General features: G+C 38.9%; 1 protein-coding gene and 1 pseudogene across 3 annotated transcripts in view; one reads left to right on the top strand and one right to left on the bottom strand.

Annotated features, from left to right (window-relative positions):
* Positions 1 to 26466, bottom strand: part of Epg5 (ectopic P-granules 5 autophagy tethering factor) — a 99701-nt gene that overhangs the window by 28566 nt on the left and 44669 nt on the right. For all 3 annotated transcript variants that reach the window (XM_078030092.1, XM_013358754.4, XM_040273442.2), the window contains 11 exons: positions 25278 to 25418; positions 24062 to 24206; positions 23636 to 23833; positions 23159 to 23269; positions 21865 to 21987; positions 20719 to 20885; positions 19471 to 19692; positions 17527 to 17650; positions 14194 to 14338; positions 9743 to 9914; positions 8147 to 8309 (listed from right to left, as the gene is read on the bottom strand). In XM_078030092.1, the coding sequence (XP_077886218.1) occupies positions 8147 to 8309; positions 9743 to 9914; positions 14194 to 14338; positions 17527 to 17650; positions 19471 to 19692; positions 20719 to 20885; positions 21865 to 21987; positions 23159 to 23269; positions 23636 to 23833; positions 24062 to 24206; positions 25278 to 25418 (1711 nt within the window). The remainder of the gene's footprint in view (positions 1 to 8146; positions 8310 to 9742; positions 9915 to 14193; positions 14339 to 17526; positions 17651 to 19470; positions 19693 to 20718; positions 20886 to 21864; positions 21988 to 23158; positions 23270 to 23635; positions 23834 to 24061; positions 24207 to 25277; positions 25419 to 26466) is intronic.
* Positions 1119 to 1652, top strand: LOC101976160 (peroxiredoxin-1 pseudogene; annotated as a pseudogene).

Genomic DNA, 26466 nt, shown 5'->3' with positions numbered 1-26466 from the left:
GTTTAGAGGTGAAATGATAGGGCGATAAGAGTTTTAAACTAATCAGTGCATCAATCCCGATAGTAATTTAGTGGTTGGTAACTGTAGGCAAATAGGGTGGGAAATTGGGAGGGGGCATGTCTTCGGGTTATATATTTTGTTCTTGGTGAGAGAAGTCTCTCTCTGAATCCTGGTTCGATGTCCTGAGTTGCTTTCCTGTGCCACACCCTTCTGCCAAGATGTTCTACCACACCTCAGGCATAAAGCAATGGAGTCAGTCATCTATGGACTGAGACCTCTGAAACCATGAGCCCCTAAGTAAACTTTTCTTCCTCTAATAGTTCTTGTTGGGTCTTTTGGTTACAGCAGCAAAAAAACTGACTAAAACAATATCTATATAAATAATTACCTTATAAGTTGATATGATCTTGAATTAATGTATCAATGGTTTAAATTCTTTTGTAGGATACATTCTATTTCACTTGTGTTTTGACTGCTCAAATCCTCAACAGAAACAGTCTCAATGCTTCCACCATTGAGGCTTTCCCTGTGGCACATGGAGTTCTCCTCTGTTGATCACACCTCACTGCACCGCCTCCCCTGTTCCCGCCTTAACCTGTGTTCTCTCCACCCAGCACACACACACAATTCAACCTCAAACATGTGTGTCCAGCATAAAAACAGGAACGACACAGATGCTGTTAACAAAACAACTGCCATTTTTAAAGGAAATATATATAATTACTGAACAACAAAATAAGGTAAAATATGGAAAGGTGTCCAAATCAATTGCATGCCAAAGAAGGAACAACAGGCCAATTCAGTGATTCCTGAAAGCTTGTTCTAATAAAATTTATACTGATTCTCAGTGAAGAAAAACTAAATTTATTTCAATTTAGTCTAAAGACTGTTTTTTAAGATTATGTCTTTCCTACTTGAAGGAGGTATTGCCATGCTTTCTCTAGCTGATGGTGACCCCTCCATGATGATTGGTTGTGTTTGTGCATTTGTCATTTCCTTTTGTGGATGTGGATAGACACAGAGGACATCATAGGCCCACACGGCACACAAAGACAGAACCACTGTGGAGTCTTCTTCCTGATGTGGTAGCTTCTGTCTTAGAGACTGCTGATAGCAAGATGTCATGAGGAAATGCCAAAATTGGGCACACTGCCCCAAGTTCAAAGTCACAGTTGTTATGCCACATGGTCAGCTCAAAGATATTGGCCTATCTGGATTACAAAGGGAATTACGTTATGTTCTTCTATATTCCTCTTGATTTCATCTTTAAGAATCCAACAGGGATCCCTGCTTTCAGTGATAGAGTTTAGAATTTTAAGACACTCAACTGCCAAGAGATTGCTTCTGTAGATTCTCACTTCTGTCATCTGGTGTGAATCAACACACCCAAGAAACAAGGAAGACTGCGACCCATGAACATTCCCTTGGTATCACACCCCAAGCATATCATTGCTCAGAAATATGGGGTCTCGAAGGCTGAGGAAGGCATCTCATCCAGGGGCCTCTTCATCATTAGTGATAAATATATCCCTCAACTGTAGGTGACCTTCCTACTGGCTGCTCTGTGCATGAGACTCAGACTAGTGGAAACCTCCCAGTTCACTGACAAACATGAGGAAGTGTGTCCAGCTGGCTGGAAGCCTGGCAAGTAATACCAACAGGCCTGGTGTCCAAGAGAGCAAAGAACGATGAACAGTGGGCCATTTTAGTGCCAGGCTGCCGTGGACAGCCATGAGAACAAAATATCTTTTTTTATTTTTTATCTACTAAATTTGAACTTAGGGGAAAAAAAAAAAAGAACCATTGTGATAGTGACGGTTGTGAAGGTTGAGGGAAACAAAAGGACAAAAAGGAGAAGCCATGGGCTGCAGCCAGGGGTTGAGGCTGAAGAATGCAATAGAGTCAGACTAGGCAGAAGGAGGAGCTGTCCTGGGGAGGCCCTGAATAGCAGCTACCAGGAGGTTTGAACTTATATTATATGCCCAGCAAAGAACGCTTAAGAGCCAGAATATTCAGAATGCAGGAGTTTAAAATCCTTATTCTCCTCTGATGGTCTTCCAAACACGTGGGTAAGCAGTGGGTTTACATTTTCTCTATACACAGCTACCCAAACCTAGTATCCAGACCCACTACATGATTACAGGTATCTGTTGTCTGTAACAGTGTAAATATTTAATTCACCAAATCATTTCAATGATTCCCTGTTTCCCTGTCAAAGGTACTCTCATAAGAGCTAGGGATATGGCTCAGTGGTACAGAACTTGCCTAGTATGCACAAAGCCCTGGGTTCCGTCCCCAACACTATTTAAAAAAAAAAAAAAGTGACTTTCATGAATTCTTTAACAAGAGTTCCTGGAAGGCAATGGCAATACACAGAACCCAGCAGGGCACAGCTCTTGACAGTCCACTGAGCACACCTATTTTCAATGATCATGAAAATAATGAAGACTCTATAAATCTCACCAATGTTATATTAGAAGTCTTTACTTTCCCACCACTGTTCAACATTTTCTTTGCTTATTAGAACAAAGGTATAAAAGACTGACTCACAGTTCATAATGACAAGAAGTTGGAGACAATAGAACAAAGCAGCATGGTGGAAGCCCCTCCACTTGGGACATTTTAAGTAGACAAAGAAATTGAAGATTTGGACAAAGTACATTCCTCAGCAAGTTTCTACAATAATGGGAGGCCCTCAGTGGGTCTTTTCCATCTTTCATTTGTAGGAATGGATAAATTTTTCACATGATAATAAATCAATCCTGGGTCTAACAAGTATGCCCCACAATACCAAAATATGGCCAAAGGAACCCAATAATAAATCACACCACTTCCTCAGGGAATATCTCTGGAGTATTAAAAGCTTCCATTGGGAAGGGTGACCACAGAAAAGGCACGTCTCACTTCTCATAAAATACACTTGGCTTTTTGTATACCCAAAACAAGCTATACATAGTTCAAAGACCTGCAGAGTGCTGGAAATTTCCAGAATTTTCCTTTTCAGAAGAATTCTATTAAGCAATCTAATGATTGAATTTAATGATGTGAAATTTTGATAAATAAGCTATTAAAATTACATTTTATTTGTAAAATCATCTCCTGTGAAGCTACTTTTAAAAAACTGATCATGGGACTGGGTTTGTGGCTCAGTGGTAGAGCACTTGTCTAGCACGTGTGAGGCACTGGGTTTGATTCTCAGCATCACATATAAATAAGTAAATAAAATAAAGGTCCATCAACAACTTAAAAAAAAACTGATCTAATCCAAAGTGTTTGGCTAAAGTCATATATTCTCTAATCAAAAAGAGAAAGAAAATGGTTCTCATCTTCATTTAAATAATATGTGACTATCATGATCAGCTAACTCAGAATCACAGTGCCAGTTTTCAGAAAGTGAAGCAGCATCTGAAGTAAAATGGCCTGGTGACATTTAATGGGAAAAGCATGGTTCTGGAATTTAGAAGGAATGCAAGTTGGAATTCTAACTGAACTATCAACTATGTGATTGGCAGGTCTCTTAAGTGTCTTTGAATCTGTTTCTCTGAACTCAAGCTAATTTTTTGACAAGTAAGGTAATGTAAGCAAAACACCTAACATAATACCTGAGTGACAATGACTCAGTGACTAAGCAAGTGACAGGAAAGACTCTGAACAGGCCTGAAAAAGGCAGTGGTGTGCAGTAGTAAGACCATCCTTACTGCTTTCCAAGATCCAATGCTTGGGAGATTCTTGAATTGAGTAAAAATGTTAAGTGAGGGGCTGGGGTTGTGACTCAGTGCTAGAGCACTTGACTAGTGTGTGTGAGGCACTGGGTTTGATCCTCAGCACCACATAAAAATAAATAAAGGAAAAAATAAATAAGTCAAGTAAGAAATGTATAGTAATATTTAGGCTGAGATTTGTATAAAAAGCATGATGCTGTATAAATAGGCCAGAGGTAAGTGCAAGCAAAGAATGATTGCTAAATTCTACTAAGAAAAATGTCTTTCTTTCACAGTCAAATAATACCTACAAAGTTCTAGTTTAAATAAAGAAACTTATTGCAAAAGATATAAATCTACAGCTGTCCATTTCTTCAAACACATCCATATGGTAGCACTACGTGAGGCACTGACAATACAAACACAATCAAGACAAGGGCCCTCACCTCATAGAACTCAAAATCTAGCAACAGTTGTAACTAATCATAACTAGCTATCACACAAGCTAATATAACTATCTATCACACAACCTAAATCAGTGTGTGGTGACTTTCACTGAGTAATTCAAGAAATGTTACAAGGCACCTACTATGTGCCAGGACCATGCCAGATGGTAGAAATATTCAAATGAGTGATCATGGAAACCATATTACCAAAGAGTTTGGTCAGGCAGGGGAAGAAAAAAGAGCAAGAGTCTGCAAGAGCACTATGGCACAAGCTGCCATGCATGGAGGGAACATCTCAACCCAACAGAGGACTCAGGAAGACCTCAAGGGTTTGCACCAAGTACTCAAGGCTGAGCAGGAGGTCGGGAACATGAGGTAGGAGGGAAAAAGAGGCAGCTTATGCATAAGGACAATATATATCATGTTTGGAGAATGGAGAAGGCCTAAGTGGCTGGAAAATAGAATGTCTGGGAAGTAAACATAGTGCCACAGCAAAGGATCAAGAGCCAGTTATGAAGGGCTCTGCAGTCTTGTTCCTGCTAGATACTGGACAGCCAATGGGGGGCTTTCGCCTGGAAATGTGATCATTTCTGTGTTTAAAGAGTTGAATGGGAAAGGGAGATGAGGAGAGGCTCTGGGCCAGGAACCTGATGCAACAGTGCAGGGGAGAAGTGAGGTGGGCCTAGCATGAAGCAATGGCAATGGCCATGATGAAAAGGGAATCAATTTAAAGCCACGCCAAAAGCCGAACTAATATATTTTGGGAAGCAACTAGATGATACTAAAGCTGGGTCTCCATCTGGGAGATCAGGTAGGCAAAGTTACAGGAAGACAGGTTTGGAGAGTAAAGATGTGATCAAGATCCGTGAGGGATCTATGGAATTTGAGGTATTCATAGAAAGTTCAGGTAGACTGTAAGTAGGCAGGTGGAAATTAAGATCTGGAACTCAGAAGAGAATTCTGGGCTAGGATCATCAATACATGGCAACTGATCTTCAATCTCTGAGGGTCATGCACTACTCAGGATCTATGAATTCTCCAAAAAAAAAAAAAATTCACTTTCAGGAACTGCACCAAATCTCTACAGACCATTCACAGACCTCAGATTAAGACCAGCACAGGGGCAGGGGTTGTGGCTCAGTGGTAGAGCACTTGCCTAGCTTGTGTGAGGCACTGGGTTCAATCTCCAGCACCACATAAAAATAAACAAATAAAAATTAAAAGTACTGTGTCCATCTACAACTTAAAAAAAAAAAAAACCACAGTAAATGAAAGTAGATGATGGCATATGAAGAACGGTACCAGGAGTAGAACCAAGCACAACTGGCAACCTAAGGGCTGAACTGAGGAAGATAATCCCTGGAAAATGAGATGTGATTTAAGAGGACTCTAAGAGACCCCATGAAGTTCATTATCACCAGATGATAGATATTAAACAGAATCAAACACTGAATATAGCTATGAAGTGGACACTGGACATAAACGTGTACATAGAGGGATAAACTTTTATGTATAAAAATATCAAAATCTATCTTTTATAGAACATGATAGTTTCATCATGAGTTGTAAACATTCATAATTCACCCTCCCCGTTCTCCACTAACACCTTGCTTCCCTAAACTAAGTTATCCACAACCAAAGTTATCCATTTGGGTAATGGGTAGCTTTAGGTCTGAGTACAATCTCTGACCAAAATTAGAGTAACACCAATTGACTTGCAAAGATAATGCCCAACCTTCATGGCTAAGCGTTTAACTTTTCTTCTACCTTGCTCTTAGCTATTAGTGAATACACAAAATAATAATTTTATCTTCAATTCATAGAAGTATCAGTCAGCAACACTGTCCAAGACAGCCAGGACAGCCTCAATTAGCAATTACTTCATAACTTTCTAGAGACATCTTTGTTTTTCTTCCTCGTTGGTACTGGGGACTGAACCCAGAGGTACTCCTGAACTACATCCCTAGCCTTTTTTATTTTAAGACAGAATCTCACTAAGTTGTCTAGGCTGGCCACAAGTAGCTGGAGTATGTGCCACTGCAACCAGTTAATAAAAATCTTTTTTAAGTCTAAGATATAAAAGCTATTTACTGTCTTTAAGTTTTTAATTCCTCTGGCATATCTGCATTATTGGACAATGTATTTCTTAACTTTAGATGCATACTACTATTGTTGACACTGAACTCCTAGGGTCTATCAGTGAAGGTTATCAAGCTTCTGGATCTTTCCAAACTGAAGTCAATATCAGAGTTCTGAGCAAAAAAGTAAGGACAGCAGAAAACTAAAACTTGCTTTAAAAAAATTTGAATATCTATAATGGTTTATGACCACAAACCATAGCAAAATTTTTTGAATTATTTCAAATTAAAACAAATAAACAAACAAAAACAAAAAAAAAACCCTCCTTATCCCTCTTGTCCTTTTTTATGTTTTTCTCCCCTCTTTTTACAAGCAATATTAGCAACTGCCAATTATTCTTTCTAGAACAGAAAACACAAGTATTTTAGTGTGTCTATAAAAACAGACAAGGCAAGTCACCGGTAGGCCTGGGGATATAGCTCCTTGGCCTGCCTGGTAGTATTTTCCACTGTATACCCTGAAAACCAACAGTTAGGCCAATATTCTTCTTTGACTGGGGCAGCAAATATTTACAACTCTTCAAAGCAAGTTATCAGCCAGAATTAGTACTTATCTTACTAGTCACTGAAAAAATACATTTTAGGAGAATTCCCTTCTCTATCTGGAACTAAAGTCCTGGCAAAAATACAGTATGCAGTTTTAAAACATGGAAAAACACTGTATTTGTGAAGACATGGACTGGTAATAAGATCCTCCCCTTGTGTTATAATCATATCTTCAGTTTTTCCCTCCAGCTCAAACTGCATTCTAAGTTGACAGACTTTTCTTCCAGTTTTATTAGTTTAGCAAAGTGATCCTTCCTAAATACCTCCACCTTGGTCTTACCACAGTATTAGAAACCAGGAAAAATTACACTCAAAGAAAACTAGCTTTACAAAGCATCTGGCCAAAGATAACGTAATTTCAAGAGCCTCGCGTGTTTATAATAAAATGCAGAAAAATAAGCTGGACTCATCTTTCCTGCCAGGTCAAATTTCTTAACTTTAAATGCATAAAACTGTGATTTAAAAAAATCAGGTAATAACAAATACAGTAAGCATAAGAGATTATTTGAGAAAAAACATTTTAGAGAAAACAGTCTCCCATGGAAATTGATGCAAGGTAAACAACAGGTAAAATGCAGATCTAATAAAAAGGTAAGCAAAACAAACTACCCTTGATTTCCAAAATAAACAAAGAAGAGATATTTTGTGTTAATGTGGTCAGGCAGCAGGCAGTGTCTATCTCTAAATATTTCTTTTCCAGCTCAGAAAATACTGAATTCATTTTTAGCATCAATGAAAGATGCGCCAAGAAGTGCAAGAAGGCAAATGAAGCATATAGTTTATATAGTCACATGTCTGTCTCTCATGGCCTGTTGGCAAGCTACACCCAACTGACTTGCTGGCTCTGTCCTTCCCATATTGGTCCTCAGGAGTTCCCTGCTGTCTTTGGTATCAGCTACAGAGCTATCATAGCTCACACCAACCTTTCCACTATTCCACAAAACAGGTGGAATGGACTGATGTACTAATACACTGATCTAGTCACTGGCCTCTAGTGACTTCATGGCAACTCCATCCCCATATTTTCTAACTGAATCCAAACTAGCATCATTGAAATATTTTGAGGATCAGTTTAAGCCCATCTTCACAATGATTCTACATTTCTATGAATTCATATTTGAATATCCTGTAGTACTACTCATGTACTCAAAGAAATGTGGGTGATTAGCTCTGTGTGTTCTCACTCCCCCTAAAACTATGAAATGTTTCAGACTCAAATCATACACTATTGTTCTTTCAATTTTTTTCAATAATGTATCAATATTGGCAAATCAATTAAAATTCTCTATATTACAAAGAATATAAACAATCCTACCTGAACTGTTACAACTGCTGCTCCCTGGCATTTCTTACCACTGCTGCCTCTACACTCCAAATGCAGTGTGGCCTGTTCTTCTCGATTCATGTACTGTTTGGGCATTATATCCAACAGCTCACCATCCAGGGCAACCTGCTGAGACTCTCGAAGAGCTGCAGTTCTAAAAAATACCACCAGAAGGTAAAAGAAAGTCTTTGGGAAGGTTCTATGAAAAGTGATAAAGGCTTCCAGCTATCCCAGCCGGTACTATAACATAAAACAATTAACAAGAAGACAAAAGGTGTATGTGCCATGGCTTGGTCAAACCAACTCCTAGCAGACCAACTGACCAGAAAGATAAGAAACAAGAGAAAAAAAGAAAAAGCATTCTGGTAAAGTGGCACAACTTTTTACTCAAACAAATCTCCATTTAGAATATGTTATATATTGATATGGCTTTTAAAATAGACCCTGAAATATACAAGAACAAAGAAGACCTCTAATTTATTCATGTTAAAGGAGTGCCTTTGGGCTGGGACTACAGCTCAGTGGCAGAGCACTTGCCTAGCGTGTGTGAGGCACTGGGTTCAATCCTTAGCATCACATAAAAATAAACAAAAATAATCAAGGCATTCTGTCCATCTACAACCAGAAAAAAAACTTTTTAAAAAAAGAATGCCTTAATTTTAAGTAAAATAACATCGTTATTAGCAATTCAAACTGAAATATCAAAGACTTCAAAAAGCAAACTATGTATAGGGGATGTCAATACTGTTCTAACTGTATTTATTATTATGTTAATGGGCAGATGCACAAGTGTGCACACAACATTGGGATTAAAGTGTGCACAATAAACATTGGGATCAAATGGAGGCAAGAAAAAAAATCAATAAAAAATTGATTTATATGGGATTTGTAAAAATAAGGCTTATTTAGAAAGATGCTAGGAGAATGAAACTGACCAAATTATACTGTAATATTTATGTGCATATACAAATATATAACAATGAATCTTACTGTTGTGTATAATTTGCCAATAAAAAGGAAGAAAAGATCTACAAAAACAAAAATAAGGCTCATTTACTATTAATAAAAGAGACTTTTCCACATACACTCCTTACAAGAATGTAAGCTAGCATCAAAACCTTGAACAGTGTATTCCGTGTCTACCATGTGAACTAAAAACACTGAAGGGCTTTCTCATGCGTCAACCAAGTGACTATGTCAATTTTCTAAAGAACAAAGAGTTCATAGAGCAAAGCAATGACAAAAGAAAGCAAAACTCTTTTCATCCCCACTTCCAACACCATTTTCTAGTATCAGAAAGTCTCCTCAGGGAAGCATAAGAAAATCTTGGCCAATACTGCTGTCACTCAGAAATGCCCCCACAGAAAATAAGTCAGATTGGCAGTCCACAAGAAAAGCAAACATAATTTCAACATGAAATTCAAAGACTTGTCAAGGCTCAGTTCACCAAGTGAACTGCCTGAGCCAGTCTGGTCAAATTACCTCACGGTGAGAGCGCCCATGAGGACGCCAGTCAGGTACTAAATCATCCAGGCTGGCAAGGCAGCCAAGCCCGGGAGCATGACCCCAGAGGGCACGTGGTCTTACCTGGCCTGCTGCTGCAGCACATTCAGGTCTGTGCACACCAGCTGGGTAGTTTCCTTGTGACTCAGCAGGACGGTGGAGGAAATAACTGGCACAGGAGGCCTCATGGGATGCAGAACAAGGGGAGGTTGGGGAGCCTCGTGTTTCCGCAAGTTACTTAAGATCCTTTCTTTGGCTAAAAGAAAAAATATATTTACAAGGTAATGGGTACTAGTAAGTAGTACTAAACCAAATGGTACAAAGCTGTGCTCTGTTACTTTATAAAGAATGCTAGAGATCCCCAAATTGGTTCCTTAAACCACAAGGAGCCATAAAAATCATTATTTTCTGGTTCTTGTGAGTTTTGAGTAAGCACACATGGGTCTAGTAACATTCTACTAGGAGCTGGGAGTTCAGCAGGGGCATGTGCTACAATTCAATAGAATCCCTGTCCTTGAAAATTTTATAATATAATGGTAGCTAAAGAGCAAAAGTTAATGATATTAAATTACTACTTGTGACAGCCTTGCATGACGTACTAAGCTGTTTGGACTTGATGTTAGTGTAAAAGGGATCCAGAGAGCAGCTCTAAGCAAGCTCAAGACACAGTAGCTACCATCTAGACAATGGATGAGGCTAACAGCATAGATTTGGAGGCAAGTAGTCCAGTTAGGAGTTTTAACAGCACAGGGTGCGGTGGCGCACACCTGCTAATCCCAGCAGCTCGAGAGGCTGAGACAGGAGGATTGTGAGTTCAAAGCCAGCCTCAGCAATGGCTAATCAACTCAGTGAGACTCTTTCTCTAAATAAAATACAAAATAGGGCTGGGGATATAGTTCAGTGGTTGAGTTCCCCCAGTACTCCGCAAAAAAAATAGCTTAATGCCACCATCCAAAGACACTTTGCAGGACAGGAGAAGAAGAAATGAACATTATGAAATAAAAACTAAGTGAAAAATCTAAAACTAATTCAAGATTTGAACAGCAGGGCTAGAAGTATAAAAGATAAAATGAAGGAAGACATGGGCATAAAATCCAAAAGCACCCATGTTTATGCAGTCACATAGTCAGTTGGTCACTTATTCATTCACTCTCTCAGTAAATGCTCTGATAGTCTAAATAAGCTGCCTAGTTCCATACAAAAGAAATAAAGGTGAATCCATACCAAGCAATTCTGCACCAGATCACACATGGTCCCATACTGATTAATAAAATTCAAAAATCTGATATTTCCTGCACTTAATATGGAATAGTATATATAGTATGTGTCTAATAAATTTATCTCCTCTCCCTCTCTGCACCTTGCTATATACATACCAACAGCAGGTGGAACTGAGAACACTAGGAAAACTGTTGTTATACACCAGTTTGGGGATAAAAACTGTAATAGTAAAGTTATCAGAGGAGAGAGGTCAAGGAAACTTCAGATCAGTAAGTCAACAGTAGTTAAGCAACGTCTATGGATTTCCAATCTCATTCCAGATGTAACATTCAACTTTCTATTCTTGTTGAGAAAAATCAAAGAAAATTTAATGGCCATAATTTTACTTGGCAGAAAGAGACTTGTATTGTTTATACCCCAAACAGATGAAAGTTAACATTCCAAAAGGATCAAGCACAGCACTGTCCTTTGTAACTGGTGTTTTTCCACTAGAACCACCACTCTTTGCACAGATGTGACAAAGCTGGACAGTCATCATTGGATAAGACTTGTGACCATCTGTGTTAGAGTTTCTTTCAAACAACATTATAGGTCATGACTCTAAAAGACAAATTGGGGGCTCTTTCAACCCAATAAAACTTACCATGAAAGAAAAATTAAGGATAATATTTTAAATACAAAATAAAAGAGAAAAAAATTAAAATTCAAGGCATATGTTGGACCACAACTGAAAAAATTTTCAATCCAAGAAAATAGGTCAAGAAATATAAACAGTGTCATAAGTATGCTCATCAAATTTTTCCTACAACCATAACCACAAGTTCAATCATTGATATAATCATCACCTAATCTGCTCTCCTTTGAAAAAAACCTGAAAGTTATTATTCAGAAACACAGGCCCCAATTTTGTTTAGAACTGCAACCTGTACTGATGGTCAGAAACAAGAAGTAGGAATATTATTAAGTGGTGAACAGAAAGGTCTCAGGAGCCAGACAGCTGTCAGAATTCCTAGATGTGGCCCATGTAGGCAAGTTACCCAACAACCATCCTATACTTGGGTTGTTTCTCTGCTTAACAAGGAACACTTGAACTGGACTAATATGAGGACTGAGTTAATACACATAAAGTACTAGGACAGTAGCCAAAACCAACTAACTTATTGTATTAACTCTAGAAAAGACAATTAGCCTTTTAGGGCAGTATTGGGGTACCAATGAAAGCATTACAGGGCTGGGGATGTGGCTCAAGCGGTAGCGCGCTCGCCTGGCATGCGTGCGGCCCAGGTTCGATCCTCAGCACCACATACCAACAAAGATGTTGTGTCTGCCGAGAACTAAAAAAAATAAATAAATATTTTAAAAATTCTCTCTCTCTCTCTCTCCTCTCTCATTCTCTCTTTAAAAAAAAAAAAAAAAAGAAAGAAAGAAAGCATTACAGACACTCAGGCATGAACAGAGAGCATTTACTAGTTTCCAGATCTAAACACATGTTCATTCTTCTCATCTAACTTTCAGGAGTAGAAAATGAAAATCTGAATAGTTAGGTGGAAGGCTATTTTCAAACCTTCCTCTATATATCTTCCTATACTGCTTTTCTTTTCTTTTCTCTCTCTCCCTCTCCCTCTCCCTCTCCCTCCCTCCCTCCCCCCTCCCTCCCTCCCCCCCCCCTCTGGTACCAGGGAAACCCAGGGGTGCTTTACCACTGAGATACATCCCTAAGCCCTTTTTAAATTTTTTTGTAGGGGCGCGAGTAACAAGGATTGAACTCAGGGGCAGTTGGCGGCTGAGTTACATCCCTAGCCCTTTTTTGTATTTTATTTAGGGACAGGTCTTGCTGAGTTGCTTAGCACCTCACTTTTGCTGAAGTTGGCTCTGAACTCTCAATCCTCCTGTCTCAGCCTCCTGAGCCACTGGAATTACAGGTGTACACCACCTTAATTTATTTGAGATAGGGTATCACTAAGATGCTGAGGGCCTCACTAAGGTGTTAAGGCTGGCCCTGAACTTGCAATCCTCGTGTCTCAACTTCCCAAGTTGCTGGGATTACAGACATGTACCACCATGTCTGGCTTGCTTTTTTGTTTTTTTTCCAATGAGCACATAACTGTTATAAGCAGAAAAATATTATTATAATTTTTATTATTATTTCAAGGAAAAAAGCAAAGGAAAAAGATGTTGGAGAGAAATTTTTTGAAGTATTAGATAAGACTGACAGCACCTTCATTTTGCAAAGCTTAAGCCCAGAGAGGTTCTATTTTTGCTTTTCACACACCTAACAAGCTGTTTGAAGCAGAGCTGAAATAAGAGGAATAAGAGAGTTTTTTTGTTTATTTTCTTTTGCCTTTTTCTGAATCACTTCAGTATTCTATTATACTATATATTATAATATTTTGGGCAACAATTGTATTCCCAATTGTTGCCCAAAAAGTATTTTACTTTTATGTTCTATATTTTAAAAACATTCAGCAATTAACATTAATGTGTAAGTCAACTATAATCTTCTATAATTTTGTTAATGAAATACATCAGCAACTTTATAAGTTAAATAGGCTTTTGGTAGCCCAGCATAGAAAACTGATAACTTATAACATCCTCTAGAAACAATAGTAGACAATTCTGGAAATGTGGCCCATTTGAATGGTATGGGTTCTGGGTTCAGAAAAAAAGTATAAAAGAAAAATAGACTTTTGAATATTAAAACTATAAACCTACAATAATTACATTTGAAGTTGCATTTTACACATAGTTTCCTAAGTAAATTGAAATTTCTTTTTAAAGCATCAAAAAAGAAATGAATCATGAGCATCCCAGCTTCCTTTCCAGCTAAGTTCAGCCCTGTGTCTCAGTTTGGGGCAATGAGATATAACTGGAAAGTCTGAGATTCTTGAAAGAGTTTTTTTAAGAAAGATTTCCCGTTCTGCTGATTGGAATATGAATGTGAAGCGGACAGTTAAGCATAAACAGCCATCCTGAACTGGAAGTGGATGCCATCTGTGCAAACAGTGGGACAGCAGGTCCTTGAAAGCTTGCAGGGGTCATGAGCCCACCCTACTGCTCTCAACTGCCTGCCTCCAAACTTCTTCTATGTGAGAGAAATGAAAATCTCTACCCAAAGAGATTTAAGTCATTTCTGGTTTGGATTCTCATTTGCAGCCTAACCTAGTCCTTAGTGGTCCTAAGTTAACATTAAACTCAAAAGCAATTCTCACCAGAGGGATAAAAGTGTGGAAAAGGTAATCCTCAATGACTCTGATGCAATCATTCATTCATTCAGTCAGTCAGTCTTTAAAGGGGCTGATGATAATAAAACTCACCCAACAAAGGATCAGTGAAGTCCAGCTGTGCCGACAAGCTGCAGGGTATGGAATGGGATTCGAGCTTGGCCTGCATCCACACACCAACAGTTTCCTGGAACTCATGATAGATACGTTCCATGTTCAAATATTCCATCCACAGATCCTGGAATAAAACCATAGTACTTGAATTCTGACAAACTATTATTCGCATATAAAACTACACATTTAACTATAAAGTGAACCAGTAAGTTTCAATATGAGATGGTCAACTTCAAATTCTCTAGCATTAGGATAGACTGCATTTTAAATGGTCACTAATAATGTTAGCAATATTTGCAACTTCTTTTTTTAAATTGTACCAAGATTAAAAAAATAACTTTTTGCCAGGGGTGATAGTGCATGACTGCAATCCCAATGACTCAGGAGGCCAAGGCAGGAGGACTGCAAGTTCAATGTGAGCCTTGACAATTTAGCAAGACCCTGTCTCAAAATACACAATTATAAAACATAACTGGGGGTATAGCTCAGTGACACAATGCCCCTGGTTTCAATCCTCAGTACCACAGGGGGGTGGAAAAAAAGACCAGGTATATAGGTTGGTGCCAGAGTGCCACTGCAACCAATCCCCAGCACCAAAAAATAAATTTTAAAATTTTTATCACATTTGAGGTAAGAAAAAGTTTGAACAGATAGATGACTAGATATCTGATAGTAAGAAATTATTAATATTTTCTAGACATAAATGCTATTGGGTTATTTTATCTTTATCTTTTAAAAAAACCTTTATGTATCAAATGACCTCTAAGTTTACCTACAAGATAATATGGTAGAGAGAGTAGATGGGCTATAGAGAAAACTAGACACATGAAGGGAGGGGGAAAATGGCATATCTATTACGTTATTCTATTTTTCTTGATGGCAGAATTTACTCATAAAAAAAATAAATAAGTAGATAAAATGAGAAAAAACAGGCTCTAGTATTTTCTTTCCATATTTCAGTGGGCTATCTTGCATATTCTGAACTATATTTCTTTACTTTGGGGATCGTCACATATTAGAATGGTGGGCTACCCTGAACAACAATAAAAATGTCAGGAAATAATACACACTAATGATGATTTCAAACAGCATAGCAAGTAATCAAACATGATATGGTTTTGTAGACAATGATCTCCTTGCTCCCCTCTTTAAGTGTTCCACAGTCCAAAGGATCCCTCTAATCCTAAAAATGTACTGGCTTCTTAATAAGCCACTTTTATCAAATACTAAATCATTATTTCTAAACTAAGCACAGGACAAGGCATTCCAGGATCAGAGAAGAAGCTCCAAAGTAATCCTGCACCCAATCACATCCTGTCTGCACCTGGACTGTTGCAGATCCTCCTGCTATGTAGACAACGAATCTCCTATCAATACCATCACCAGGTCACCCTGTCCATCTCTGCACTAAATAACTGTTGACAGAGACCAAAAGATTAAAGCAAATACTGGGAGTTGCTGATGGGTAAACAAAAGACAATTCCAGGAATTTTAGTTACAGATTTAAAAAAAAAAAAAAGCTGCATATTAAATAGTAAGCAAAAACTAAAAAAAAAGAAAAGCAATTGATTGCAAATGCTAAGGAATAAGAATAAATGGGAAAGAACCAAGAAAGCTATGGTAAATTTTTTTAAAAAATTAAAGCACCTATATTGTGCAAAGGTCTGGATAAGGACTTTGGATGTAGAATGTAAAGAAGAGATGAGCATGGAACAGCACTAAAAGGATTTGAGGCCACCATGATCTCAAATTTACTTTTCCTCTATCCCCAGCCTTATTTCTCTAGGCCCTTATATGTTATTTCTCAGAATTCCACCTGCAGTCCTCTGCTTAATCTAAACATTCTATCACTCTTAAACCCACCCAGGCTCATTCCTGAATTCTAGATCTGTATCTCCCCTCCAGGCCAAGTGCTTGTAATACAGCAGAATAAGAAGCTCTCTGAAGCCGTAGGCACTTCCTCTTACTACATTCCCTAACTTGGTAAATAGCATTTCTAACTGCCCAAGCTAGAAATTTTGGAGTTCTTGGGTAATTAATCCATCATAAAATCTACTGATTTTCCTCAATATATTTTTAATTCATCCATTTAATCACTGATGGGTTATTTCAATAGCTCTCCAAATAAATACTTCAGAAGAGGGCTGCTGCAGTGGCTCAGCAGGAGAGCTCTTGCCTAGCCTGCAAGAAACCCATCTATCCCCAGGGCTCATTTCATAGGTCTCCCACCACTGCAGCCCCTCTCTGCTTCCACAGCACCCTGCATTCCACTCCCAGCCTTGATCACAGATGTGATAAATGTTTAGGCCCCCATTTGACAAGAAGCTCCTTATAAGCAGAGAGTATATCACATCTCTTTGTATCTTTGACATTAAACTTTTGGAATGTAGAAGGCATTCAGTAAGTACTCCTGGGAGAAAGGGAAGGAAAAGAAAACAGCAGAACCAACAGGAGAGGAAGTATTACACATTATGTGGAAGTGGGTAGGCGTAAGGGTCCAATGGCAAGCCTCTCAAATCTTAGAGGTTCTCAAATCACATTCCAACATTGGGGTCAATGCCCAATACAGTTCAGGCTCTAGAAGAAAGGATCCAGAATAGGACAGACATGTCTCCCCCAACCTCAGCCCTATCTCAAGCTGGCCACAGAAGCTTCAAGAAACCAGAGATTAGAGGTTTGGTTCTGAAAAAGGATCAAAGACATCTTTGGGTGCCAGAAAGAAAACAGCTTAGGACACACAGAGACTAGAATCAAGTGGTTCTAGAAAGGACACCAAGAAATAAACCTCTTCAAAGACAAAGGTGAGCTCCTCATCTCCTCCCTGTAACTGATCGCCTGTGTAACTTATGAATGCTTAAAATTCTTTCCACTAATGGCTGGGCATATAGCTTGATGGTAGAATATTTGACAAGTATGCATAAGGTCCTGGGCTCAATCCTGAACTGCAAAAAATAAAAATATTTTTAAACTTTCCCTGAGCTTTTTTATGGTAGAGATGATTGCTTAAAAGTGTTCTGCTGCTGACAATTTAAAATAAAAAAGATTACAAACAGTCAAAGAAAGATATGTAGAAGTTGTAAAAAGCTCAAAAATGAGTTTAGGCCTCCAGGTGAAGTCACAGTGGAGCTAGAGATTCAAAGGGGAATATCCTCTCAACACAATCACTTATACATTGAGAAAACCTACAGAAATAATGACCATCCCCATGACCACCCACTTCCATATCAATAAGTAGTTTCACCCTGAGATTGTAACTATGACTGGTTCAAATGACATTCAGAAATGCTCAACAAGACAATGCCATAGTTTCACCTGCTGATTCTGCATCACTTTTGCTAGCCTGTGAATATCATAATGCTTTGGTAGAGAAGGGATATAGGTATCTCCTTTTTGAAAATTTTCATCTTCTAGCCATAATATATATACATTGAAGAGCCTAAAAGATAAAACATAAGTTATGTGAGTTTTTAAATGTTCAGATGAAGTTTCTTACATTGCTAAGACCTCTGGCACAAGTCTATCAGGGTAAAGAAAGCCCACAATCCAGAAAATATACCAAACAACCACTACCCCTCCCAAAAAACTCATGGTCCAGCAGTAGAGAACTGTCCCCTATCGTTAAAATCTGATGCAATAATTGCCTTAAAAAAAAAAAAAAAAAAAAAGGTCTAAAGAAGGGTCTTTGGGGTTAAACACAGTATACAGAAACTGAAGGAGATGATTATATCACAGCCCTAGAATCTGAATTTGCAGCTTTGCTTTCCAGAACAATTCAGTCACAGTAAGCCCTAGTGTTTGGAAAAGTGAAAATAACATTCAAATGATCAAATTTTCTCTTTCAGAGAACTTTTGCATTGAAAGAACTTGCCAGCCAGAGACTCCATGGCCAGCTCCTGACTTGAGGAATTATAAATCAAACTCACTGCCATGTGTGCACCCTGTTCCCATTAAGAAGGAATAAACAAAGTCAGGCTTTAAAAAACATTTTTTTTAAAAAACAACAACTTGATTTTCCAGTAAAAACTTTTTTAAAAATATAATTATGTTTCCTTTATTTTTGTTTTTACAAGGCACAAAGTCCACTAGCTAAGGTCACTGATATTCTGAGCAGTTGTTTCCATCAACATAACTAGAAAAGTAGCTGGCACACACAAATGACCAGAAATCAGCACGTGGCCATGCTCAGTGAAGTGGAAGACTACATCCTTTACCTCCAGGGCAGGGTGTCTAGAAGACAGACATGGAAGGCTGTGAGGGCCTGAAGGGAAGAGGTTGGTATGTGTGTAGTTCTCACTTCCAGTTTCTGACTCAGTGAGATAGATGGCCACTTTATAAACACCACAGGGGGTGGATTTAAGAGAGATAGAAGGAGTATCAAAGTCTTTGTTGGCTGATCTGAAATGTTCAAAGAGATTAAGCCTGGTTTTTTAAAAAATGAGTTTTCCTTCATCCAAGCAAGGGGAAAATTATTTTGAAGGCTGAGAACAAATCCTGAGGGGCTAAGGTCAAGTAAGCCTGAGGCCTCAGTGCCAGATAAAATGCTGGCTTTCCCCACCAAGCTATTTTGTAGTCAGAGTTAATTATTAAGAGTCATTTTTATTAAGTCCTATTTATAAGATTAATATTTGGTTTATATTAAATTTACAGATGAAAGGTGAGGGAACAATGTGAATAAAACCCAATCCTACTTCCTAGTTCTCCAGCCTCCCATTTTGATAAAATTTGATACCACCACTACCACCACCCCAGGAGGATCCCTGAATCCCACAGGGTGACTCTATGAACCACATTTATAGAGCCCAAACAGGGTTACTGATTTCTAAAGAGCTTTTCTAGAAGGCTTTAGTTGTGTGCCTGCTATGATCAATTTCTTTTGGTTTATTTCTAATTTTACATGAAGAAACAGAAGAAAATAACATTGCACTTCATAAACACTGTAAGTGGAAAATGCAATGTCTTAAATAAAACTGTATTTAAAATTGGCAAAAAAAAAAAAAGAGAGAGAGAGAGAGAGAAATAGAAGAGGTTGTCAACACCGATTATCACTCAGACTCCCGCTATATCCAAGTGGCTGCATCACTTCTCTCTTGAGGAACATAAGGGAAAAACATTTCAATATGCCAATATGAATCAAAGCATGTGGATTCAATCTCACAGGAGTAAGAGTAACATCTAGAGACTGAACCACAGCTAACTGTGCCAGCCCAGGACCCACGCTGCAAACAACAAAGGGAAACTGCTAAATGACCATCACACCTCACGAGTTCTGTGTGCAGTTCTGGAGAAGTCAGGTAACCAGGGGTGACATCCTGGCTCTCTGGTAGCCCTTCACTGCCCTCTGCTGGAACACGGATGGCCTTGCTTGCAGCATGGTGGAAATCGGCCACCTCAGTCAGGCGTCTCTTCATGTCTTTCAACAAGTTGATATGAGCAGGACTTTGAAAAAACCTTCTTCCAATACAACCATCTATGGGTAACCTTAAAAAATAAAAGCACAGATCCATAACATTTCAACACAAGATCCTCTTTCTATGTGGCAGTCAATCAGCTAGGCAAGTTACTATGGCTAGATCCATACACCACTAAATCAATACCCGTTACTTCTACCTCAAAGGATATTTTGACGATGCCACAAGATATGTACAATAGTATCTCCTCATTCATAGTTTCGCTTTCAGTGGATTCAATTACCTACAATCCACCCTCGTCCAAAAATATTAAATGGAAAATTCTATAAATAAAAGTGCTTAGGTTTAAAAGAATTTTATTTCAGGATATATTCAGTATAATGGTCCTAATGCATTATTAGTTATTGTTACTCTCTTACTGTGTCTAATTTATAAATTAAAATTTACCATAAATATGTATGTATATAAGGAAAACAGCATATCTACTGTTCAGTACTATCCATGGCTTCAAGGACCCACAGGGGATTTTGGAACATATCCCCTAGAGAGAAGGTGGAACTATATATGGAAGTACTTTTAAAAAGAATAAAGTCACCATGATGGCACTGCTGATGCAGGAGGATCAAAAGTTCAAGGCCAGCCTGGGCAACTTACTGAGACCCTGTCTCAAAATCAAAAATAAAAAGGGCAGGGAAGGTGTGTGTGGTGGTTCATGTCTATAATCCCAGCAACTCCAGAGACTAAGGCAGGAAGATCACAAGTTTGAGACCAGACTTAGCAAGGCCCTAAGCTACTCGAAAGACCCTGTCTAAAAGACCTTGCCCAAGTCCCACAGTGGTCACACACGGAGCCTCTGTTTGAAGAAGTTTCTTTCCCTTTGCCATCTCCAGAGGTTTAAAGCACAGAGTCAGAGTGTGGGACAAAGAATGGTAAAGAAAAGCTGCTTTAAGATACCTCAAACTCAAAAAAGATCTATTCTAATAAATTTTAAACAGAGAGTAAGGAAGACTTCTAGTTTAAAGTCACCAAAGAATGATGCTGATTCACACTCCACTGTAAGAGCACAGTCCCAGGAATGGACTCACAGGTACCGTACCCATATTGTGGTCCTGGGCGGTGAAGATACAGGAGGAAGAACTTCTGCCAGATGAGTGGCAGAAGAGGATGATCAGAAGGTGTGACCAGAGCCTGGTGGGCCCAGCGATAAATCAGCAGCCTCTGTAGGGATGGGACGATTGGGAGCTTCAGCTGGGCCTGGGCTTTCTATAACAGAAAAGAAGCTTTAGCTAAGAAATGGACACAGACAGTTTACTTTAAGTGACCCAAATGCAATACTAAACATTCTGTTTTCAATTCAATAAGAAAAAAAAGTCACACAAAACTCACTTCTCCAGACCACTGACTGCCACATTAACCTCCTTGGTAGCAAGGCACATGCAGCAACATTTTGCTGTCGAGACATTTCACAGACCCCAGAACCAAAATGGGTATTAAGAGTCAACTAGTCTAAACTAACTTCTATTTATGAAATTCTCTTGCATGAAAAATGTTATAGAGCAAGGCCATAAAATGATATGAAAATCAAACAAAAGTCAATCTCACTGTCAAACTCTATCAGTCTTTTGAAATTTTAGATTTTAAAAGGACTTCCTGAATTCCTATTGAATTCCTGGAGAGGCTCTGAAACTCAAAAGCAAAATATATACTATGGCATCTAAGACAGTCTTTAATGCTACTTTATTTATTTATATAAATAAAACCATTAATTTAAATTAAAGGAAAAAAAAAAGAAGATGGTCTTTAAATCCAAAGCCCTATTTCAGTCTTTCTCACACATTAGTGAGCCTAAGAATCAGTTAGGGAGTTAAAAAGAAATTCCTGGTTACAATTCAGACTCTCAAAAGCTGGGATCAGGAATCTAATTTTTAACAAGTTTTCAAGGGGATTCTGATGCACCTGGGAGACAATGGCAATTGCTTCAAGAAAACAGCAATCCCCTTCACTTGAACAATGAACACACCTCTAAGTTATTGAGTATGAGGACAGTTGCTAAATAAACTTTGGGAAGCCAAGTATACACTTCAATTACACAAATGTTTTAAATACTGGTTGGGTGTTCGGGATTTCCAAATATTCACAAGAAAAGAAAACACAGAAGTTCACATGTTAAGGTGAATCCCAAATCCCTCAGCACCGCAGTGTAAGCCACCCCACCACTCGAATGCAGAACTAGTATTTGCACCTTCAGAGCTTGGTCAGGGGTAAAAGCAGAGTTTATAACCAATTCCCCTTCAACAACTCTTCTGAGCTGGGAGTCCTCTTCAAAGATGGATTCCATGTTCAGCACAATCCATGCAAACCAGACCTATGATGACACCAGAGAAAGGGGAAGGAAATGAGCCACTAACTCAACTGATACAATCATCCTGAGTTGAAGTTAAAATCTTTGCTAAGGCTGGGGCTGTAGCTCAATGGTAGAGCACTTGCCTAGCATGCATGAGAGCCTGACTTCAATCCCCAGCGGTGCAGGGAAAAAAAGGTTTTCAATGATCAATCTCAGTCAGCAAACATTTAGTTTGTAAAATTAACACATATTTAATACCTACCTATATTCTTGTCACATTTATAGAATAAAACAAAAACAGACAACTGGAAAATGTTAAACTCATCTGGAAAGTCTACTTCAAGAAGGATGTTCATTCTCCCAACAATATTTACTGGACAAGTTCTGTATGCGTGAGGGGCAGAAAAGAGGGCCAGACATGGGCTCTGTCCTTAAGAAATGTCCAATCTATTAGAGTAGACAAGACTAATATATAAATAACCAAAACTGTGAGCAGTGGTGAGGACTGCATGGAGGCAAAGGGCTGGATCAAAGAAGGCTCTGCATAGACAGGTGGGAAAAGCAGGTCTCTGAGAGAAATTGGGGCAGAGGCATGGAGGTGGGGAAGCAGAGATGGGTCTAGGTGACAGCAAGGAGCCAGTTTCTGCTCAATCACAAGAGATATGAGGAAGAACAGGAAGTAAGACTGAAATGTTGATTTCAGTGATTTAAATGATGAAAGACATGATTTATTATACAGTCTGAGAAGTGGTAATAGTGACGGAAAATAATGCCACCAATAATAAAGATGACAATAACAAGGTCCAATACTTAGTGCTATGTGTTAGTCATGGTTCTGAATGCTTTACCTAAAGCAATCATATTCTCATTTGATAGTTGAAGACTGAGATGTAAGCAGGTGGCCCAATGCACACAGCTAACAAATGGAAGAACTAAGACTGAAACCTGGGCCATCTGGCTCCAGGCCGCCATTCTTAACCTCTCAGCAGTCAAGCTGTTGGCCCAACCTCTGTTAACACCTTTAAAATAGACAGGGCTTGGCAGAGGGCTGCCAAGTGGAAAAGCGTACCTCTGTGTACTAAGTGCTAAATAAATGTTAGTAATTGCAGGCTATTAGTAATAGATTAATAAGGATGATAACAACATTGAAGTTGACAAAGATCACAAATGGTCCTCTCAGTGAACTTCATACCTGAGTGGGCATGGACAAGCCTTCTATGAAAGATGGAGTGATGTTGCCTGCCACGATCCAGCTCACCAAGGAAGAGAGCAGACTCCGGTCACAGTGGTAACCTAGAGCATTCTACACCAGGGAGGAGGGGTGGAACAAAGAGAACAGGATTTTTTAAAACTTTGTCATTGACTCTTCCAAGAGTGTCAGTGATTATCCCACTAGAGTAGAAGATGATGATACAACACAGATTTCAAAAATGAGCCAGCTGCACCAACTCTCCCAGGCAGTGCACTACAGAGGTCCTTTCCTGGGTGTCCTTTCCTTTGAGTTGCATAGGATCTATGCTAATGGATATGATTGGAAAGACAAGATGTCCATAAAGCAAAGCTTTAAAAAAGTAGTGACCACACGGTAATACCAATAACTGTGCATTTAGGAAAAGCTTTTAGAAAACTATTATCTAGCCAATGATGAAAATGTAAACTAACAGGTTACCTTATGTTGCTGGTAGAGTAACTTCTGTACACAGTCCTCCTGCATCAGCTGAAAGGCTGTCTTACACAAGTGGTCCATGAGGAAGAGGATGGGTTGTTCTCGGTACCAAAGATGCTGGCTTATGAGAACCTGAACCCAGAACTCCAACACGGCAACAGGACCGACTTCATTGGGCTGCGTGCTTACAGATATATGCGCCTGTGCAGAAATGGCTTGGGTGACGTGAAAGGTAATAACCAGCCTCCCATTTTCAAAACAACAACAAAATGCCATCTACCTCCACTAACGCCTCAATCAGTGGGCTTCTCTGTGCTAAAAGCACCGTACAAATGATTTTAAATGACCACATCATTAATGTGCTCACACCACAGGCTTTGGGTTGGAAGATGAGGGAAAGTGTATTTAGGGATTTGCAAGGGCCCTGACCTGGATCATGCTGTTGAGAAGCTTCACGTTGTCCCCATAGCTGGCTCCTGTGAGGTGCTGTGCCACCTTGTGAGTGACCTGCTGCGTGACACCCTGAGGTACACCACTGTCCAAGTGGAGGAAGAGGAGGAAGTGCGACAAAAACCTGCCAAGCACACAGATCACACACTGTACGTTCTGATCAGGAGTTAGCAGAACTGCCAGCAGTTAATTATTCATGAGGATATAGAAAAAATGTTAAATTGGCCCCATTTTTAGACCAAAGCTCTATTATGGGTTCTGATAAATCTTCAAGAATTTCAGAAGAATAAACTTTTCACATCTGATGTGGGCTAAAAGGAATTCTGTCTGCCTATAGAAGTTTAAAGAACAGGCCCAAGACATACAAACATGAGCAGGGTAAAGAACATTAGAGGAAAACACCCCCAAGCATCCCAACCCCTCCGCACTCCCGCCTCCACTAATAAAAACAACAATGTGTTCCAAGTCATTTGATTCCCAAACTTCCCTAGCACCCAGGATGCCCAGGCCCTAATCCTTTCTTACTGCAGTCAGAGCTCCAAGGGAGGAATCTGGAAATCCATACTTAATAAGCCCCTTCTGGTGACTCTCATCACCAAGCAAGTCTGAGACACACTGAATGAAAAGATACGCAACAGAAAAACTGTAATGTTCCCCTTGTGCCCTCCTTGGATGTACTACCTGTCCTCTCTATAGGGTCTACATAGGGCCTCACCTCCCCTTTCAGTACTCTTCATGAGGCCCAGCCAGATGCTCAGCTCCCCACTCCTGAACAGATGGTCCTCTTCCCACTTACTATTTAACCATTCACAACACTGCACTATGCACACCGTAGGCGACGAAAAACAACATGTTTGGTTGTTGTTCCAATGACAAGCCATCGCTGCTTAATGTCAAGAATACTGTTCCCAGGTGTCTCAAGGAAACAACTGCTCTTTTAAATACTAATAAATTCTAATAAGCCAGTTCAAGTTAAATGAGAAGGAGATACCTTTTGTGACACTAAATTGGAATTGTTATTAGAATTATTGTTTATTAACCTGCATACTAAACTGGGACACAGAAGTTTTCTGCCTCTAAAAAATACATTGCCGAAATATCATTCTCTTCATTTTACTTCAGAAATCAAAAGTAGTCATATTTGCTCACTGGGCCATTTCTAAAGTGTCTCCTGCCACAGACAGAACATACTTACTGCTCATTCTTCAGAAGGTAATACTGGCAAGGGTAAAACAAAGGTAGAATCTTATCTAGGACGTGGACCACTGTTCTCAAATGCCTCGACTGGACCAAAATTCCCAACAGTGGAATGCCTTCTGCACAGAACTTCTCAATGCTATGGAGAACAAAAAGGCAATGAGCATAAGGTAGCTAGTTCCTTAAATTCTGTTCTTCCAGTGAGTGATCATACACTGTGGAGTACCTCAGTCTCCAACATATTTTTTAATGTCCATTTTTCACAAGAAAATACTAGACTCAGAACTCTGAAGTACAAAGGAACTTAAAAGTTTATCTATACTTTTGTTTTATAGATGAGAAAGGATTAATATTATACCCAAATTTGCATAATTTACTAGAGAAGGGTCAAAATGAGAACCCAGGTTTGCAAATTTCCAGTTCAGAGAGATTGCCACTCCTCTATTTAGCTTCTCAAACAGGGCTTCTTATAAGAGCTATGGGGCTCTTTGTTTGGCTATTCCCAAGAGTTACTCTAGCAAAAGAAAGAATTGAAAATGAGATCAATCTGTCAATATAACCTGGCAAATTTCTCCTAAAACCATGTTTTCTCCCAGTCTGGGGATTGAACTCAGGGGCACTGTACCACTAAGCTCCATCCCCAGACCATTTTATTTCTCAGACAGTATCTCACTAAGTTGCTAAGGCTGGCCTCAAACTTGGGATCTTGCTGACTCAGCCTCTGGAGTACCTGGGATTACAGGCATGTAATCACTGTCCCAGCTTCTAGAACCAATATGTCATAAAATTTTTTTTCTGTACTTAAGAAATAATCTCAAATATAGGGAAAAATGTGGATGATAATCCATGTTAAGATTCACTTTTCTTATTTATTTATAGCTACAAAGTTTATATACAGAAATGACTTAAATAAATTTAAGAAAAATCTATTCAATAGTAATCTTATTGGGTCACTTTTAAATACTACATATGGTGGCCAAAGACAACATGGAAAAATATTTCCACTATAATGATAATAGAGGAAAAGCCCATAAAAATTTATACTTGTAATTAAAATTAGTAGTAAAAAAATTAGATAAACAGGGAAAAACAGGGATGATGTCACATCAGAATGTTCACTGTATTGGAGTGGCAGAAGTGAATGGTTTTTTCCTCCACTTTCCTAATCCTGCAGTTTAGTTACATTG

Source organism: Ictidomys tridecemlineatus, chromosome 13 (assembly GCF_052094955.1).
Source record: "Ictidomys tridecemlineatus isolate mIctTri1 chromosome 13, mIctTri1.hap1, whole genome shotgun sequence".
Taxonomy (NCBI): domain Eukaryota; kingdom Metazoa; phylum Chordata; class Mammalia; order Rodentia; family Sciuridae; genus Ictidomys; species Ictidomys tridecemlineatus.
This window is presented reverse-complemented; position numbering and strand designations above follow the sequence as displayed.